At 47.0% G+C, this 15689-nt stretch overlaps 1 protein-coding gene across 1 annotated transcript in view; it reads right to left on the bottom strand.

Moving 5' to 3' along the window:
* Positions 1–1328: 1328 nt before the first annotated feature.
* zc3h3 (zinc finger CCCH-type containing 3) overlaps positions 1329–15689 on the bottom strand; it is a 74666-nt gene continuing 60305 nt past the window's right edge. Inside the window, exons 9-12 of the mRNA XM_083940219.1 lie at positions 15146–15277; positions 5577–5743; positions 5308–5465; positions 1329–1609 (exon numbers count right to left, since the gene is read on the bottom strand). Of these exons, the coding sequence (XP_083796345.1) occupies positions 1578–1609; positions 5308–5465; positions 5577–5743; positions 15146–15277 (489 nt within the window). The 3' untranslated portion in view covers positions 1329–1577. The remainder of the gene's footprint in view (positions 1610–5307; positions 5466–5576; positions 5744–15145; positions 15278–15689) is intronic.

The following is a 15689-nucleotide window of genomic DNA, read 5'->3' on the forward strand; positions in this document are numbered from 1 at the left end:
TGCAGTGATGATATAAAGTGATGCAGTGATGATATAAAGTGATGCAGTGATGATATAAAGTGATGCAGTGATGATATAAAGTGATGCAGTGATGATATAAAGTGATATAAAGTGATGATATAAAGTGATATAAAGTGATATAAAGTGATGATATAAAGTGATATAAAGTGATATAAAGTGATGCAGTGATGATATAAAGTGATGCAGTGATGATATAAAGTGATATAAAGTGATGCAGTGATGATATAAAGTGATGCAGTGATGATATAAAGTGATGCAGTGATGATATAAAGTGATGCAGTGATGATATAAAGTGATGCAGTGATGATATAAAGTGATGCAGTGATGATATAAAGTGATGCAGTGATGATATAAAGTGATGCAGTGATGATATAAAGTGATGCAGTGATGATATAAAGTGATGCAGTGATGATATAAAGTGATGCAGTGATGAGATAAAGTGATATAAAGTGATGCAGTGATGATATAAAGTGATCTAAAGTGATGCAGTGATGATCAGTGTCTCCACTGTTCCTTACCTGACCGTGGAGGAGATGAATTATAGAGTTTGAGGCCACCGGAAGAAAAGACTTCCTCCGGCGTTCAGTGTGACACCGGGGGAGAATGAGTCTGTGGCTGCAGGTGCTTCTGCTGGACGTCAGCGGCTGGTGACGGTAAATAAGATAAAATAGCTAAAAAGTGCAGGAAAGAGGGAGAGAGCAACTGTTGCTGGCTGCCGCTCGACACGGCGCCGGAACCGGAAATGAAATTCATAACTTTGGTGCAAAATGAACATAACGTGGAAGAATCAGGACACAAAGCGTCGTCCAAATGACGTAGATATTTCCATAACGCAGAGTTTTTGACAAACAGGATACAGTAAATTTATTATAGACATTTTTATATCGTTTTGTTTGTTTTTTTATCTTTTTCCTACTGATTCCCCGTTTCTATGGATTTCCCTCCTGATTTCTTGCGTAACCCGTTTGGAGAGGAGTGAAAATAAACTTGAGGACATGAAAAAGAGACTGGTTTCTGCGTACGCGTGCATTCTCTCAAACCCACACGCACTCGCACTCGCACCCGTGGCATGGTGAGGATGAAGTCACCGTCCGCTCATGTGACTCGCCCCCCCCCCCCCCGGGCTTTAAAGAGAGGGGCACTGCTGCTTCTGTCACCACCTTCCAAATGAAAACTCTCGCAAGCGCTCTGGGCTCATGTGACGACACCGCTGCGCCGCGCCCGAACACACGCGGACCGGCAGCCCATAAACACTCTCACGGCACCGGCTGTAAGTGTCAAAAGAAGAGTCTGTGAAACAACACACGGGCAGAGAGTTCAGGTTTTATTTGGCTTTTTTAAAAGGTTACAAAAAAATGAACACTGTAAACACCCAGACTGGTGTGTCCAACAGGTGTGTGTGTGTGTGTGGGTGGGTGTGTGTGTGTGTGTGTGTGTGTGTGTGTGTGTGGTTTGCATGTAGAAAATAAAACTTTGCGGCCCTGAGAGGAGAGATTCAGAGGAGAAGAGACACAGAAACACCTGTCAGGACAAACCTGCTGCTGCTCTCTGGGGTCTCACAGCCGAGGCTTGATCTGCAGCTTTTTCTCTGCGGAGGAAAAAAAGGGAATTAAAAGAAGCAAAAGAAATGAAATGACAAAGAGACAAGCGAGCAAGTGCGTGCGTGTGTGCGTGTGTGTGTGTGTGCGTGTGTGTTCACTCATGTGTAACTGAGTCTGATCTTCTGTGTTGGATCCTGCTGAAAAGCTGAGTGATGACATCTCAGCTGATGAGTAAATGAAGAAGAGAACAGGACAACAGGGATGGATGAAGGTGTGGTGTGTGTGTGTGTGTGTGTGTGTGTGTGTGTGTGTGTGTGTGTGTGTGTGTGTGTGTGTGTGTGTGTGTGTCTGGCAGTGATACATTGCGTCGGAGCTAATTTATGCAAAGTGAAGAGCAGCCTGTTTGGCTGAGTTCCACCTTTAATGAGGCTCAGGGCGGTGCGGTGTCATTAGTAACACTTAAGAGCACGAACGGACGCGGACAGAGGGTGAGGGCGGAGGAACGGCAAAACGATCGCGCCGCGTGTTTCGTTGAGAACGTGTCAACTAAACATTTAAGAATGCCGCAGGCTGCCAGCTCGGCCGGGTCTGACCCCGGCGTCCTGTCGGCTCTGCGCTGCGTCTTACATGCACGTGCACCAACAGGGGATTACAACGTAACCAGTGCAACATACATGTTTTACAAAGTGCTGGAGCTTTTTCCCGTCCTGGAGAGTTAAATCTACAGTTTCCAGGATGTGAGGGAACCCTGCCGGGAAACACCAATGGCCAAGAGAGAGAGGGGACACAACTTTAGGTGTTTAAAAAAGCTGCTGCCCCGTCCACAGCAGCATATCTGAGCTTGTGTGTGAGTCCTCCTGTCTGTTTCTTCAAACTGTCACATGCTGCAGGCGACACGCCGACTATGGAGAGGCACCTCATGCAACTACACTTCACAATAGCCAAAGTATCTGTTGCGGAGATCTGCTCCTCCCATGCCCGCCTAGAGTGTGCACCTTGAGAGCGCGTGTATCACCACCCTGCGCTCGCAGCATGTTCTGTTCGGACATAGAAAATAGAAGGAGGGACCATGCGCGGACATTTAAAACAACAACAATGGCGGTGAAAGGTTCACGTTGGTGTGATGCGGAGTGTTTACTGCAGATTTGGTCGATGAAAAGATTCAAAAACAGTCGACAAGACGCACAAAAACTCCGAGGTCTACGGAAAGATCTGGAAACAAAGCCACGCATCGCCATGACGTCATCAATGCGTGTGACGTGTTACGGCGTGATGACGTATAGGCAGCAAGAAGCATTCTCCGAGGCCCAGGTAGTGTGAGTACAAACGGGCCTGGAGGGGGGGACAAGGACCCTAAAGCACGGGGCACGGGACGGAGGCACAGTGTGAGTGCGCCCTTAAATGAAAACATCTACTTCAACAGTGTTATGAAAAATGTGGGCTGTGAGTTCTGTGAGTTCTGTGTGTGTGAGTGGAGGAGGTCAGAGGTCGAGATGACTCCGGTCGGGTCAAAGGTCCCGCGTGTTTCCAAGCAGAGGAGACTAAATATAAACCGTGAGAGAGACGGAGGATCACCTCAAAGTGAAGTGAGCGTTTCAGAAACATCTACGACATTTAGTCTTTTTCATTGTGTTGTTAATTTAGAAGCCGTTTGGGTTCGGAGCGTCTTGGTCACGCCAATAAAGGACACGATGGGACTATTTTACAGAAGAAGTGGATGGATTTACGTCAACTATGACCTGGAACAAAATAAAACAAACAAACGCAATTTTCTATAACGAACTACCGTATTTTTCGAATTATAAGTCTCAGTTTTTGAAAAATACGGTACAGTAAATATTTTAATGACCCAGGTTTCGGCATTTCCACGGAAGCAGACGCATAAATATGCCGCGTCTCTTTTTGCGTTTTCATTTAGTCTGTGAATGAAAAACACCTCCTTCGTCTTTTTAGCCAAGATAAAATACAAACTTGTCTCTGTGGAAAGTTAAAGGCGGACAAAACCTCAGCACTATTACAAACGTATGATTCACACTCAGGTGGAAAAGACATGAAAAGTAAGAACCGTCGTTTAAAAGAGCAGCAGAAACAGAAGAAATTGGTAAAGTGGTGCGGGGGAAAACTGGCTGAACGCAGGTGAAAGGGATTGAATGTCGCTTTGCCGTGCGAGCCTGTGTATGTGTGTGTGTGCGCGGCAGGCAGGGGCAAGTGGATATGGTCGAGCCTGGTGGGAGTGGGAGGAGGAGGAGGCGGATGGGGGAGGAGGTCGGGGGGCAGCCTCTCTCCTAATCCTCTATCTGTCACGTCTGTCAACGGAGAGCTCAGCTGTGCCTCCGTCCAACCCAAAAGCTAAATATTATTACCTCTGTCCTCTGAGCGTTATTACTCCTCCCCTGAGCATCATCACACTCTCCGGCCCCGGCTCTGATCATCATCATCATCTGTCTGCGGCTCAGACGAATCACCGCTCCCCATTCTCACGAACTCGGGAATGATCCCGCGGCTTTCACGACAAACATGATCCCGCCACAAAACGTCTCCGGACAATGAGCCCGACGGTCAGCACTTCCACATCCACACAGTGAAGCGCGGTTAGGCCTCTTAAGGAGCGTTTGATTTGTGGTCGTTTCTTCCAGTTTATCCCCGTTTTCGTTTCCTATCAATTAAAACATTTCACTCGCCAAATCAGGAGACGCAGAGGAGGAGGAGGAGAATTGGCAGCTGTCACATCACCGGACGAGTTGTAAAGCCCAGACATTTACCAGATTATCTAAACGGCTCAGTTGGAAGTGGAAGTGGAATTGAAATCTCTAATGCGTGGAGAATAAATGCGTGAACAACCGTGGTGCGCGGTTAAGTTTGAACTTGTTGTTTACAAACAGAACGGACTCTATTCAAATTTGAACTTGTGCTAATTTCGCAACAACACTGTTTAACATGACCTCCTTTTTTTACACCGTGGAACACTGAAGTGTGTTTTGGGGTCCTTTCATTTTGTGCTTTTATTTTTGTTTTGAGATTTTTCATTCATTCATTCATTCATCTTCAGCCTCTTGTCCCTGTTGGGGTCGCTGACATCGGGCGTGAGGCGGGGTCCACCCTGGACAGGACGCCAGTCTATCACAGGACACATAGAGACGAACAGAGACAGACAACCATTCACACCTACGGGTGATTTAGAGTCATCAATGAACCGAACACCTGCACGTCTTTGGACTGTGGGAGGAAACCGGAGAACCCGGAGAAAACCCACGCAGACACGGGGACAACATGCAAACTCCACACAGAAGGGCCCCAGCCGGGATTCAAACCAGGAACCCTCTTGTTGTGCGGCAACAGTGCTGACCACCACACCACCGTGTCGCCCCTTTTTGAGATTTTTGCTGGATTTAAATACTTGTTTGATGAAAAATTGTTTAGTTTTCTCTGTTTTTCTTTGTGTAATAATTTGGTTTAATTCAAAGTTGTGTTCATTTATTCTGCTTTCTGACAGCTGTGAGGTTTCTCTTTATTTTGTTTTTTAGTTTTTCTAAAGGTTCATTTCAGTGGGTTTGTGGTTCCTTTTTTAATTTGTGTTCATAAACTTAATTGTTTGTTGTTTATAGGCTGAATTGAGTGAAATGAGAGACTTTCACTTGATTTCCTATTGAAGAGCAGAATTATGTTTTGCTTGTAAACTTGGTATTTTTGCAAATAAACAGCAAAACCAAAAGGTGCTCTAGGTTTGGGCGACACGTTTCCGTACCTTTAACCTGTGAGGCCTCAGCTGGCAGTGTGTCCGGTGCGTCTGCTTCCTCTGGGGAGCTGGAGAGGGAGATGAAGGACGGCAGTGCCAGAGGACCTGCGCCGGGCGTCCCCGGAGCTGCCTGAGAGCCCTGCGGTAGGACGACAGACAGGCGGGGCCTAGAAGAGAGAAAGAAAACATTAACCAGGATGTTTGAGGACATTAAACTATCAAAATGAACTTAAGTTGTAATTCTTGTCAATCATGAGTGAGCTCTATACTTAGCCGACCTCTTAGAGGGCTCCTTGGATCGGGCTCTCTTGCCTGGGGGGGTGGTGGAGGTGTTGCTGGCGCTTCGTTTGGCTCGTTGGCGGTGCTGCAGCTTGCAGCGAGCTCCTCGAGGACAGGAGCCCGTTTTAGAGAAGTCTGGACACACCAGAGTGTGTTTCTTCTTACACTGTTGGATAGAGACACGGACCCACAGGTTTGACTTGGACAGCTTATACAAAGAAATCCAATACTAGAAGTCACTGCTCCTCACGGTCCCTTAGAGTTTACGGCTGCTGTGAGGCCGTTTCACAGGACCAGGTGTGACCAGGTGTGACCAGGTTTGACCAGGTGTCACCAGGTGTGACCAGGTGTGAGTAGGTGTGACCAGGTGTGACCAGGTGTGACCAGGTGTGACCAGGTGTGACCAGGTGTGACCAGGTGTAACCAGGTGTGACCAGCAGAACACTACAGTGTCCTCCTCATGATCACCGTCTCTTTCCAAAACGGCAAAACAAATTTCATGATAACCCAGATGGAGTCATGATAACCCAGATGGAGTCCATGATAACCCAGATGGAGTCCAGCTCCTTTTACACCATCTAAGGTCACAGATCTACGGTTTTTAGTGATGGAGTCCAGCTCCTTTTACACCATCTAAGGTCACAGATCTACGGTTTATAGTGATGTTGTTGATATGATTGTCGGATGTAAGACAATTATTTATTTAATAAATAAGAAAAAGAAAAGAGAGCTTATGGAACAAAGCTGCTTTATGGAGGAAAAACCAAAAGAGTGGTGGTTCATGAGCAGCGGGGCAAGGCCTGATCTCCACATCACACATGCGGGATTCTAATCTGGACTTTTTTGACCCATCAGTATCTCTTTACTGACAAGCAGGCAACTAAATCCCGGCCCATCTGGGAGTCTCAGACATTCTTTCTGCAGTCCACTGACAGCTACGGACGAGTACCGGCCGTGCAGCCACGATGTTGCGTGCATCGTCGTGGACACATGCGGCCACTTTTCTGGAACCAATTGCGCGCATTTGATCGCTGGGGCATATCTGCAGCTGTCTGCGCAGCGTATGTCCGACCCACTCTGCACCTCTTCCACTTGGAGGTGGTGAGCTGCTCGTCTGCCGGTCCCCATCGACACAGAGACAGGTGTCTGCGGCCAGCGTAGCATCAAGCCGCCCACAGTGGAGAAGCCACCGAAAGCACGCCACACAGACACCTTAAACGCAATATGCATATTGGAAAATGATTAAATAAAATAGATTTATAACTGTTGTCGATAGTATTAATCGCTCAAAGTGTGACAGCGTTTAATAAGGGAGGTAATATCCTGATTAGGATCTTGATATTTACGCTCTGTTATTCCATCCGCTCTTGTGTAAGTAACTACTTTTAAGAGACACTCTTTCCATGACCCTCTCCTTTAACATGCTCCCCGTAACGAGTGGAGCAAGTGGGTCACAGTTAGCGTCATCCTGAGGAGCATTGTGCATGAGAGAGAGCGAGCTTTCACATGCATGTTTGCAACCGAGTGTGTATGACAGTGTAATACGGGTGTAAATTGGTAGCTTCATTCTCCACGAGATCCGATCCCTCCCACCTGTCAGAAGAGCTAATTATATTCACTCTGGGGTGCAGGCTGCGAGGAGTGTGTGTGCCTGTGTGTGTCTGTGTGTGTCTAGGGGTGAGGAGTGCGGCACTGGGGAGCAGATTGGTACAGAAATAGAGTGTGTATCGGGGGATGTGTGTGTGTGTGTGTGTGTGTGTGTGTGTGTGTGTGTGTGGAGGGGAGAGGGATCTTGAGATCGATGTTCCAGGAACGCCATGGACTCTTGGTCAACTTTCCCCGGAGCCCAGCAGCCGTGACTCGCTGCCACCAGAGCCGCTCTCATCGCCCTCACACCCATGTTCCTGCACCCCTGGGTGCCAGCGTGGCCCTGGGTCAGCTCGCTGTCAAATGTTTCTCTGGATCATCTTATAGGGCTGCGGTTTTGACACAGCATTTCGCTCGACAAATCAGATCTGCTGCCGGTGTCAGTAACGTTCCTCGCTTTATATCCGGCGCCTGACATCACCACTGAACCCGGCAGGACCGCACAGGGCTCCGAGTGAAGGTTTTCCCTTTGTGTATATCTCCTGATTATGTTTTTCATTTATCAGTTTAGTGGAAAATCATCATTTATCAGAGCTACCAATGATATTTTAAGATACTTGTTTTGTCCGAACGACATCGAAAAAAACCACAAATTCTATAAAACAACATTTGAGAAACTGGAACAGAGAACGTTTAAAACACGACTTCATTCATAAATGATTAAAAGTGTGGATTTACTTTCTCTTGATGCATTTGTAGCACTCAGATATTTCCTGGTTGGCTGATTGAATAAACAACCAAACTGTTCCCAAAGTGATAGAAACATCTCGGTCCCCCCTCAGGTCGTAAATCCTGCCCTCTCCATGTTAGTGGATGTGACACGAACCAAACTAAAAACTCTAAATACACCTAAAATATTCTTTCCAATAATGGTTTCTATCATTTTAGGTAGTTCTGATCACAATGATGTTTGTTTGAAATGATCTGTTTCTATAAAAACGGGTTGAAGTGTCGTCACTGACAGTCTCTGGTTGCAAAATTGCAACGCCAGCGCCCGTATCCAGGTTATTTTGGCTTCACTGTTGTACAGTGAGAGGAAGTCGTCGATCTAAATACACAGTCTGTGATACGAAGCGTAAGCCAACTGTGATCCTGACTATGAGCTATAAGTGATAAGATGCATTGATTTGATGTGAAAAATAGGATTTTTTGTTCATTTAATTTGATTGTATCTGTTAAAAGACGGTCGTGTAGTCGTGGTTAATACCTGTGATCTCAATATTGAGCTTTATTTATTATAATAACCATTTTAGACACAATCATGCAGCCAAAATGATCACGCAGTCCAATGTAACGTGTAGCAACTACACAGTGTTACTTTGGAAACCTAAACACATATTTGAATACGGTATAGCAACATTATATTTATATTTATTATATTTATTCTCTCCCATATCACTCAAGAGTAACTGCTCTGCACAGACCTGAAATGATGACTTTAATGTAGCTGTGCCAAATCTAAACTCTGACGTCTCCCGCACATTTCTGATCCAAAGAAGAAGAGTTAACGAAGCCGAAGCACTTTGAGTGTGAGACACACAAAGTGCACGAGCAACTGAGAATACAAGCTCAGTCCACTCCCCACAGCTCCATACATCCGCTTTTTCATCAGAGAGAGAGAGAAACAGGGGGGGGGGGGGGGGGGGGATAGATAGAAAGAGAGAGAGAGAGGGAGAGAGAGAGAGACAGAGAGAGAGAGGGAGAGAGAGAGAGGGAGAGAGAGAGAAACAGGGAGAGAGAGGGAGAGAGAGAGAGAGAGAGAGAGAGAGAGAGAGAGAGAGGGGGGGAGAGAGAGAGAAACAGGGAGAGAGAGAGAGAGGGAAAGGGAGAGAGAGAGAGAAACAGGGAGAGAGAGGGAGAGAGAAACAGGGAGAGAGAGAAACAGGGAGCGAGAGAAAGAGAGATAGAGAGAGAGAAACAGGGAGAGAGAGGGAGAGAGAAACAGGGAGAGAGAGAAACAGGGAGCGAGAGAAAGAGAGATAGAGAGAGAGAAACAGGGAGAGAGAGAGAGAAAGAGAGAGAGAAACAGGGAGGGAGAGAGAGAGAGAGAGAGAGAAACAGGGAGAGAGAGAGAAACAGGGAGAGAGAGAGAGAGAGAAACAGGGAGGGAGAGAGAGAGAGAGAGAGAGAGAGAGAGGGAGAGAGAGAAACAGGGAGAGAGAGAGAGAGAGAGACAGGGAGAGAGAGAGAGAGAGAGAGAGAGAGAGAGGGAGAGAGAGAAACAGGGAGAGAGAGAGAGAGAGAAACAGGGAGAGAGAGAGAAACAGGGGGGAGAGAGAGAGAGAGGGTTTTTCCCTGTAATCATTATCGTTAATGACCTTTGTATGAATGTATGTATTATATTGTAATTGTCGTGTTCGTATTCATGGTGGTATTATATTTATATATGTTGTGCTTTGGCAATATTGGTAATGTCACATTAATGCCAATAAAGCCATTGAATTGAATTTGGGCAGAGCGAGAAAGAGACAGAAAGAGAAAGAGAGATAATATGAAATAAAGAAGGAGAGAGAGGGAGAGAAAGAGAGAGAGAGCTGGGAAATGGGAGGAAAAAGCCAAAGTGGACAGAACATCTTTATCCCACACCAAGTTAACAATTTTCCACTTGATTTAAGGAAAGCCGGGACGTCTCTGGGGCCTATTAGAGAGCTCTCTGCTGGGCCAGAACCAGGAGGAGTCAGCACATTTACCAAGAGACGGAGAGAACGAGCAGGAGACGCAAGAAAGAAAGAGAGGGAGGGAGAGGGAGAGGGAGGGTAGGAGAGGGAAAAGACAGTAAAATAAAAAAGGGACATCACATGCATTTACATCTCGGGCAGTACGCCGACACTCGTCTGGACTCACAGCGAGCAGAACAGGACGATACGTGAGTTCAGGTGGATGTTTTCACACTAAGAGGGTAGTGAAAGTCCACACTGTCACTAGATCATAGTTGTGTTTACACCGTCATTAGACTGCATCAAATAATAAGAAAATAAAATGCAGCCTCCTCATTCACTCCAATGAGAGCACTGTGTTGCTGGGACACACAGGGCTCCTCTGAAAAGACGCTGTGTCATCCAGCAACTTTCGCTGCAATGCAAAACATCGGGGAACGCGTTAGAATGGCCGAACAGGTGTGTGCACTTACAGGTAAAATCCTTGGCAACACGGGCAGACAGCTGACGTGGTGTTTGTCACGCCGCGGTGAGTTCTGTCCTGTCTTTGGGTCTTTGTCTTGTGAATTTCCTGTTTTATTTTGAAAAGTAACTCTCCTCTCGTTCCAGGTCACTTGCCCTTCCTCTTGTGTCACCGGTCTGACGTCCTCCCCTGATCCATGATTGTTTCCACCTGTGCACCCCCCCCCCAATGTGTATATAGTCCGTGCCTTTAAGAATAAATATCTGTTTGATCTGCGTACCTCCGCATCTGAGTCCTCATTCCTTCCCGGGTCTGACAGTGTTTACCGGAAGAATCTTACAGAATGTAGCCGGGACGCGTCGAACCGGGGAACCCATGTAACAAAACTGCTGCTATGCTGCCAAATTCATCTTCAAGCATAAGACATCAGACAACGATGGAGCTGCTGTGACATCACCCAACTGGTTTGTGGACCACAGTTTTGATGCCTTAAGTTTGGCACTTCGCCGTAGCCATCTTGTTTTTTTTTTACCATATTTGGACACAAAGCCGGTGATGACGTGAAAACACACTGAGAGGTCTGGAGCCTTGAACACAAGGCAGCAGCCAAAAACAGGTTCACAACCATTTTAATATCCACAGTGTCGTGGATACAAATGACTGAACCTCAATCACAAGTAAGCTCCGCCCTAAAGCATCCACTGCTTTATGGTCTTTTGTACTCTAAGGGCGCACTCACACTGTCCGTCCGTACTGCGCCCCGGGCTTTAGGGTACTTATCCCCCCCTCCTTCTCCCCCTGCTGGCCAACCGGTTTGTACTCACACTACCTGGGCCTCGGCGAATGCTTCTTGCTGCCTATACGTCATCACGCCGTAACACGTCACACACATTGATGACGTCATGGCGATGCGTGGCTTTGTTTACAAATCTTTCCGTAGACCTCGGAGTTTTTGTGCGTCTTGTCGACTGTTTTTGAATCTTTTCATTGACCAAATCTGCAGTAAACACTCCACCTCCGCATCACACCAACGTGAACCTTTCACCGCCATTGTTGTTGTTGTTAAATGTCCGTGAATGGTCCCTCCTTCTTTTTTCTACGTCCCAACAGGCACACAGGAAATGACGTGAGAGCCACCGTAGGCCTCGTGCTCGTATACGTGCGCACGCTCATGCTCGTACATGTGCAGACGCGCTCTACAAAAGTCCTCCTCTCTCAAACGGGCCGTGGACGGCCAACTGGCCGCAGCTAGACGCAGAGCGGTTGCACTCACACTGGTCAAACGCACTAGGCTCTACCCGAAAAACCTGTTTTGGCCCGGTGCGGAAGGACAGTGTGAGTGCGCCCTAAATGGGACCATCACCATCCTTTACTAAATGAACATCCTGCTGTACTGAAGAAGACTTGAAACTGGAGATTGAGACTTAAACTCATTAGGAAAATGTTTACTGAGGGAATCAAGTGAGAAGCAGCGTCACCAGAATCTCGTCAAAGGCTAGAAATTGAGAATATATCTTAGAAATGCAGATGACACTGTTAAAAAATCAAGTGACTCTACTTTAAAGGGGGTGAAACCACAGATTCGTTTGGCTAAACAGGCGATCGGACAGCTCTCTGTTTCCGACACGCTGAATCAGCCGATTGATAAGAGCCAATAAGAGATGAATGCAGCCACATCCGCATGAACCGTGGTTGACAGTTGGCAAAAATTGCTCTGATGGCCAATCGACTCAGGAACACGGGATACAATGGACCTGAAGCGGGGGCCACATTTGAAAATGATTCAAAAACAGCTAAAAACTGATGCTGTGGAGTAAGGTAAACCAGAGGGACAATTAGGAGGCAGAGACGGATTCTGCGAGGTGGAGGGTGAGCGTGAGACAAAGCCGGGATGGAGGCGAGGAGCAGACTTAACCCCCGAGTTGCTGGCGTGTCTGCCTGCCTGGCCCAGAGTGCCATCCTCAGCAGTTTCCCCATCTATAATTACTGCCTGCTATCCATCATAGAGCCACCAGAGCCTCACAGCACAGCACAGCGCCACACACACGCACGCACTCACACACACACACACACGCACGCACACACACACACACACACACACACACGGGGGAAAATCACAGACCTAAGCACTTCAGCTAATAGAATAAATATTAATATCCCTTTTGTTTTCTATATCCTCATTTCCCCGCGCACTATTTAAATGAGGTCTGACTGTGTGAAAAAGCATCTGTTTCACACTCGACGCTCAACAACAAGCAGAGGAAGGAGGAGGGGGGGAGACAAAGGGAGTAAAAACACAGAAAAGGGGAAGGAGAGGAGGGTGTGTTTGAGATGGACGGGGGCACGGTGTGTGTGGGGGGGGACTCGGGTGTCTCGAGTCAGGAGAAGGTGGCTCTCTGTTACCCATCAGGCCTGCAATGTGTCACTCAGACACTACAGTTATGCCATTATGGACGGCCACCCCCTGCAGCTGTTGCTGCCTGTGTGCCACTGTGTACATGTGTATGTGTGTGAGCGGGGAAGATGGGTTACCAAACTGCTTGTTTACCTAAGCCTCGGTCTAACTTCAGAGGAACTGTATACATGTTGTACAATATAATTATACGTTCGAATGGAGCGCGGAGCTTAGGCGGAAAAACTTTACGGTCGAGCACAGGCGTCAACGCAGTGCTAAATCAAATCCAGTGTGATCAGACCCACCGACGCTGATACTGTGTTAAGATTAATCACGGTCTATCACTCTATCACTCAATCTATCCCTCAATCTGAATGGCCTGGTCTGACCTGGTCTGACCTGGTCTGCACAGCACACACATGCTGCCTGGCTTTGGTGAACAGGTGTCCGTTTCCTCGGATAGACTTAAATTGGAGATATTGATGTGCAAGTGTCATTTAACTGCAGTTGAGAACCAGCTGCAGGTACAGATTGGATTCAGATGCCAGCCAGCTTATACGTTATAATGCAGAGGAACGTCTGCACCAATCACAGTGTTTCGAGCACCACCTTTTAGCATCGTATCAGTTTGCGAGATACTAGGTAGGGGTGCGAGTAATCAGTTCCTTTATTACTAGCCGCTATGAGGGAACTCGAGGGGTCACTGAGGGAACTAAGACGAGTGTGTGCGTATACGTGTGTGTGTGTGTGTGTGTGTGTGTGTGCAGGGCCGAAGTGGGACTCGTTTGCAGCCCAGGGGTTTCAGGCCTCAGGAGCAAGTGTAACATTTGCACTACGCCACATGTATAAACTACACAAATCACATGTATTCTGTCAATAATTGATAATAAAGTGCTGCTCAATTAACACAGTGACCTTCAGTAACACTGAATGGGGACATTTTACAGCCTTTGACTATTTTTACAGTTTAACATTACACACAAATCTGACTATTACCATGCTTTTCAGACCTGTCTGTTTGTTGTGCTGCTAGCTTGATGGACTCTCTTTGAGTTAAAAACAAAATGTCGACGCTCTGAGCTTAAGATGAAAAAAGTCCACAAACAGTGAGCTTAAATAACCATGCAGGATAAAAGAGTGAGTAACACATTAACTTACATGTAGATCCTGGCATGTGGGACAACGGGACAGCCTAAATGGTCTATTTATAAACTGATTGTGTTCACCCTGTCACCAGCTCTTGAATCCTAACAGCCAGTCTTCCCCTTTCTCCCGATTAGCCACTCCGGGCCTGTGTGTGTTTGGCAGGACGCAGCTTTGGGGAGACGGCATGAGAAGTGGCTCCTAAGTGTTACACCCATTGGGAGTCCTCTGGTGCACTTTAAAAGTAGCTGTTGTTCAGCAGCGTATTTTATCCGCACATTCAGCGTGTATCGACTGGATTTACTGTAGACAGGCAGCGTTGAAGTGTTGGCGATAGTCAGGTGCTCGCTTGCTGTTAGGACACTGAAGATGTGTTCTAAAAATAGATTTTCCTCTATGAGGAATCAATCCCCCTTCGAGTAATTCATGCAATTACTCGATCTGCTAAAATGGTACTTGAGCCCATCCCTGCTTCGACAGAGGGAGGACGACTTTAGGACGGAATGGAGCGGTTGTATCAGTAAGAGCCACAACTTTTGACGATGGAAACACAAAAATAACTGCTCTAATGTGTAAAGAACTGAACTGAACCGTACTTCTTGGTGGAAACGAGGCTATAATGAGCCTGACTCAGACTGAGGGCGCACTCACACTGTCCACCCGTACCGTGCCAAACAGGTTTTACGGGTAAAGTCTGGTTCCTTTGACCAGTGTGAGTGCAACCGCTCCACGTCTAGGAGCGGTACGTTTGCCGGTCACGGCCGTTTGGGAGAGGTGGGCTTTAGTAAATCACGTTTGCACGTGTACGAGCACGAGCGTGCGCACATGTACGATCACGAGGCCTACGGCGGTTCTGAGGTCATTTCCTGTGCGCCTGTTGGGACATAGAAAAAAGAAGGAGGGACCATGCGCGGACATTTAAAACAATGGCGGTGAAAGGTTCAGGTTGGTGTGATGCGGAGGTGGAGTGTTTACTGCAGATTTGGTCGGTGAAAAGATTCAAAAACAGTCGACAAGACGCACAAAAACTCCGAGGTCTACGGAAAGATCTGGAAACAAAGCCACGCATCGCCATGACGTCATCAATGCGTGTGACGTGTTACGGCGTGATGACGTATAGGCAGCAAGAAGCATTCTCCGAGGCCCAGGTAGTGTGAGTACAAACGGGCCTGGAGGGGGGGACAAGGACCCTAAAGCACGGGGCACGGCACAGACGCACAGTGGGAGTGCGCCCTGAATGTCTATGGTGTGATTGTGTGGTACCTTCTCTCCCTCAGGGCAGTAGCCTTTGACAAAGTCCTCGCACACTTCAGCTTTGCGGGACACGTAGACGTGGCTGTAGGGGCAGTCGCTGTTGTTACAGATTCCCTTCAGGAAGTAGGAACACACTGGCATCTGGAGAGAGTCGGAGACAAATACGGAAGCCGTCTGAGAATCTGTTCACAGTATTTGACAAAGACTGGAGGAAAAGAGATGTTCTATCAACAAACATTTACAAAACCCTACAAGATAAAACATTTAATCAGAACAACCAGAGCCCTACATGGGCTTACTTTAACCCTCCTGTTGCCCTCAAATTTCACTAACACCATTTATTCTAGGGGTCAATTTGACCGTTAAACATCTGGAAAATGATCCTAATCAATGTGTGACTCAAGTAAAGTCGGGTACTTTATGTTTTTATTTAACAAAATGAAAAATATCACTGATGTTAAACTGCATGGAGGGATTTCTGTGTGTGTGTTTTAAAGTAAGTCTGTTATTTTAAGTGCTATTTTGTGTTATTTGTAACATCTGGAATGAAAGT

The sequence above is a fragment of the Echiichthys vipera genome (genome assembly GCF_963691815.1).
Source record: "Echiichthys vipera genome assembly, chromosome: 3".
NCBI lineage: Eukaryota > Metazoa > Chordata > Actinopteri > Perciformes > Trachinidae > Echiichthys > Echiichthys vipera.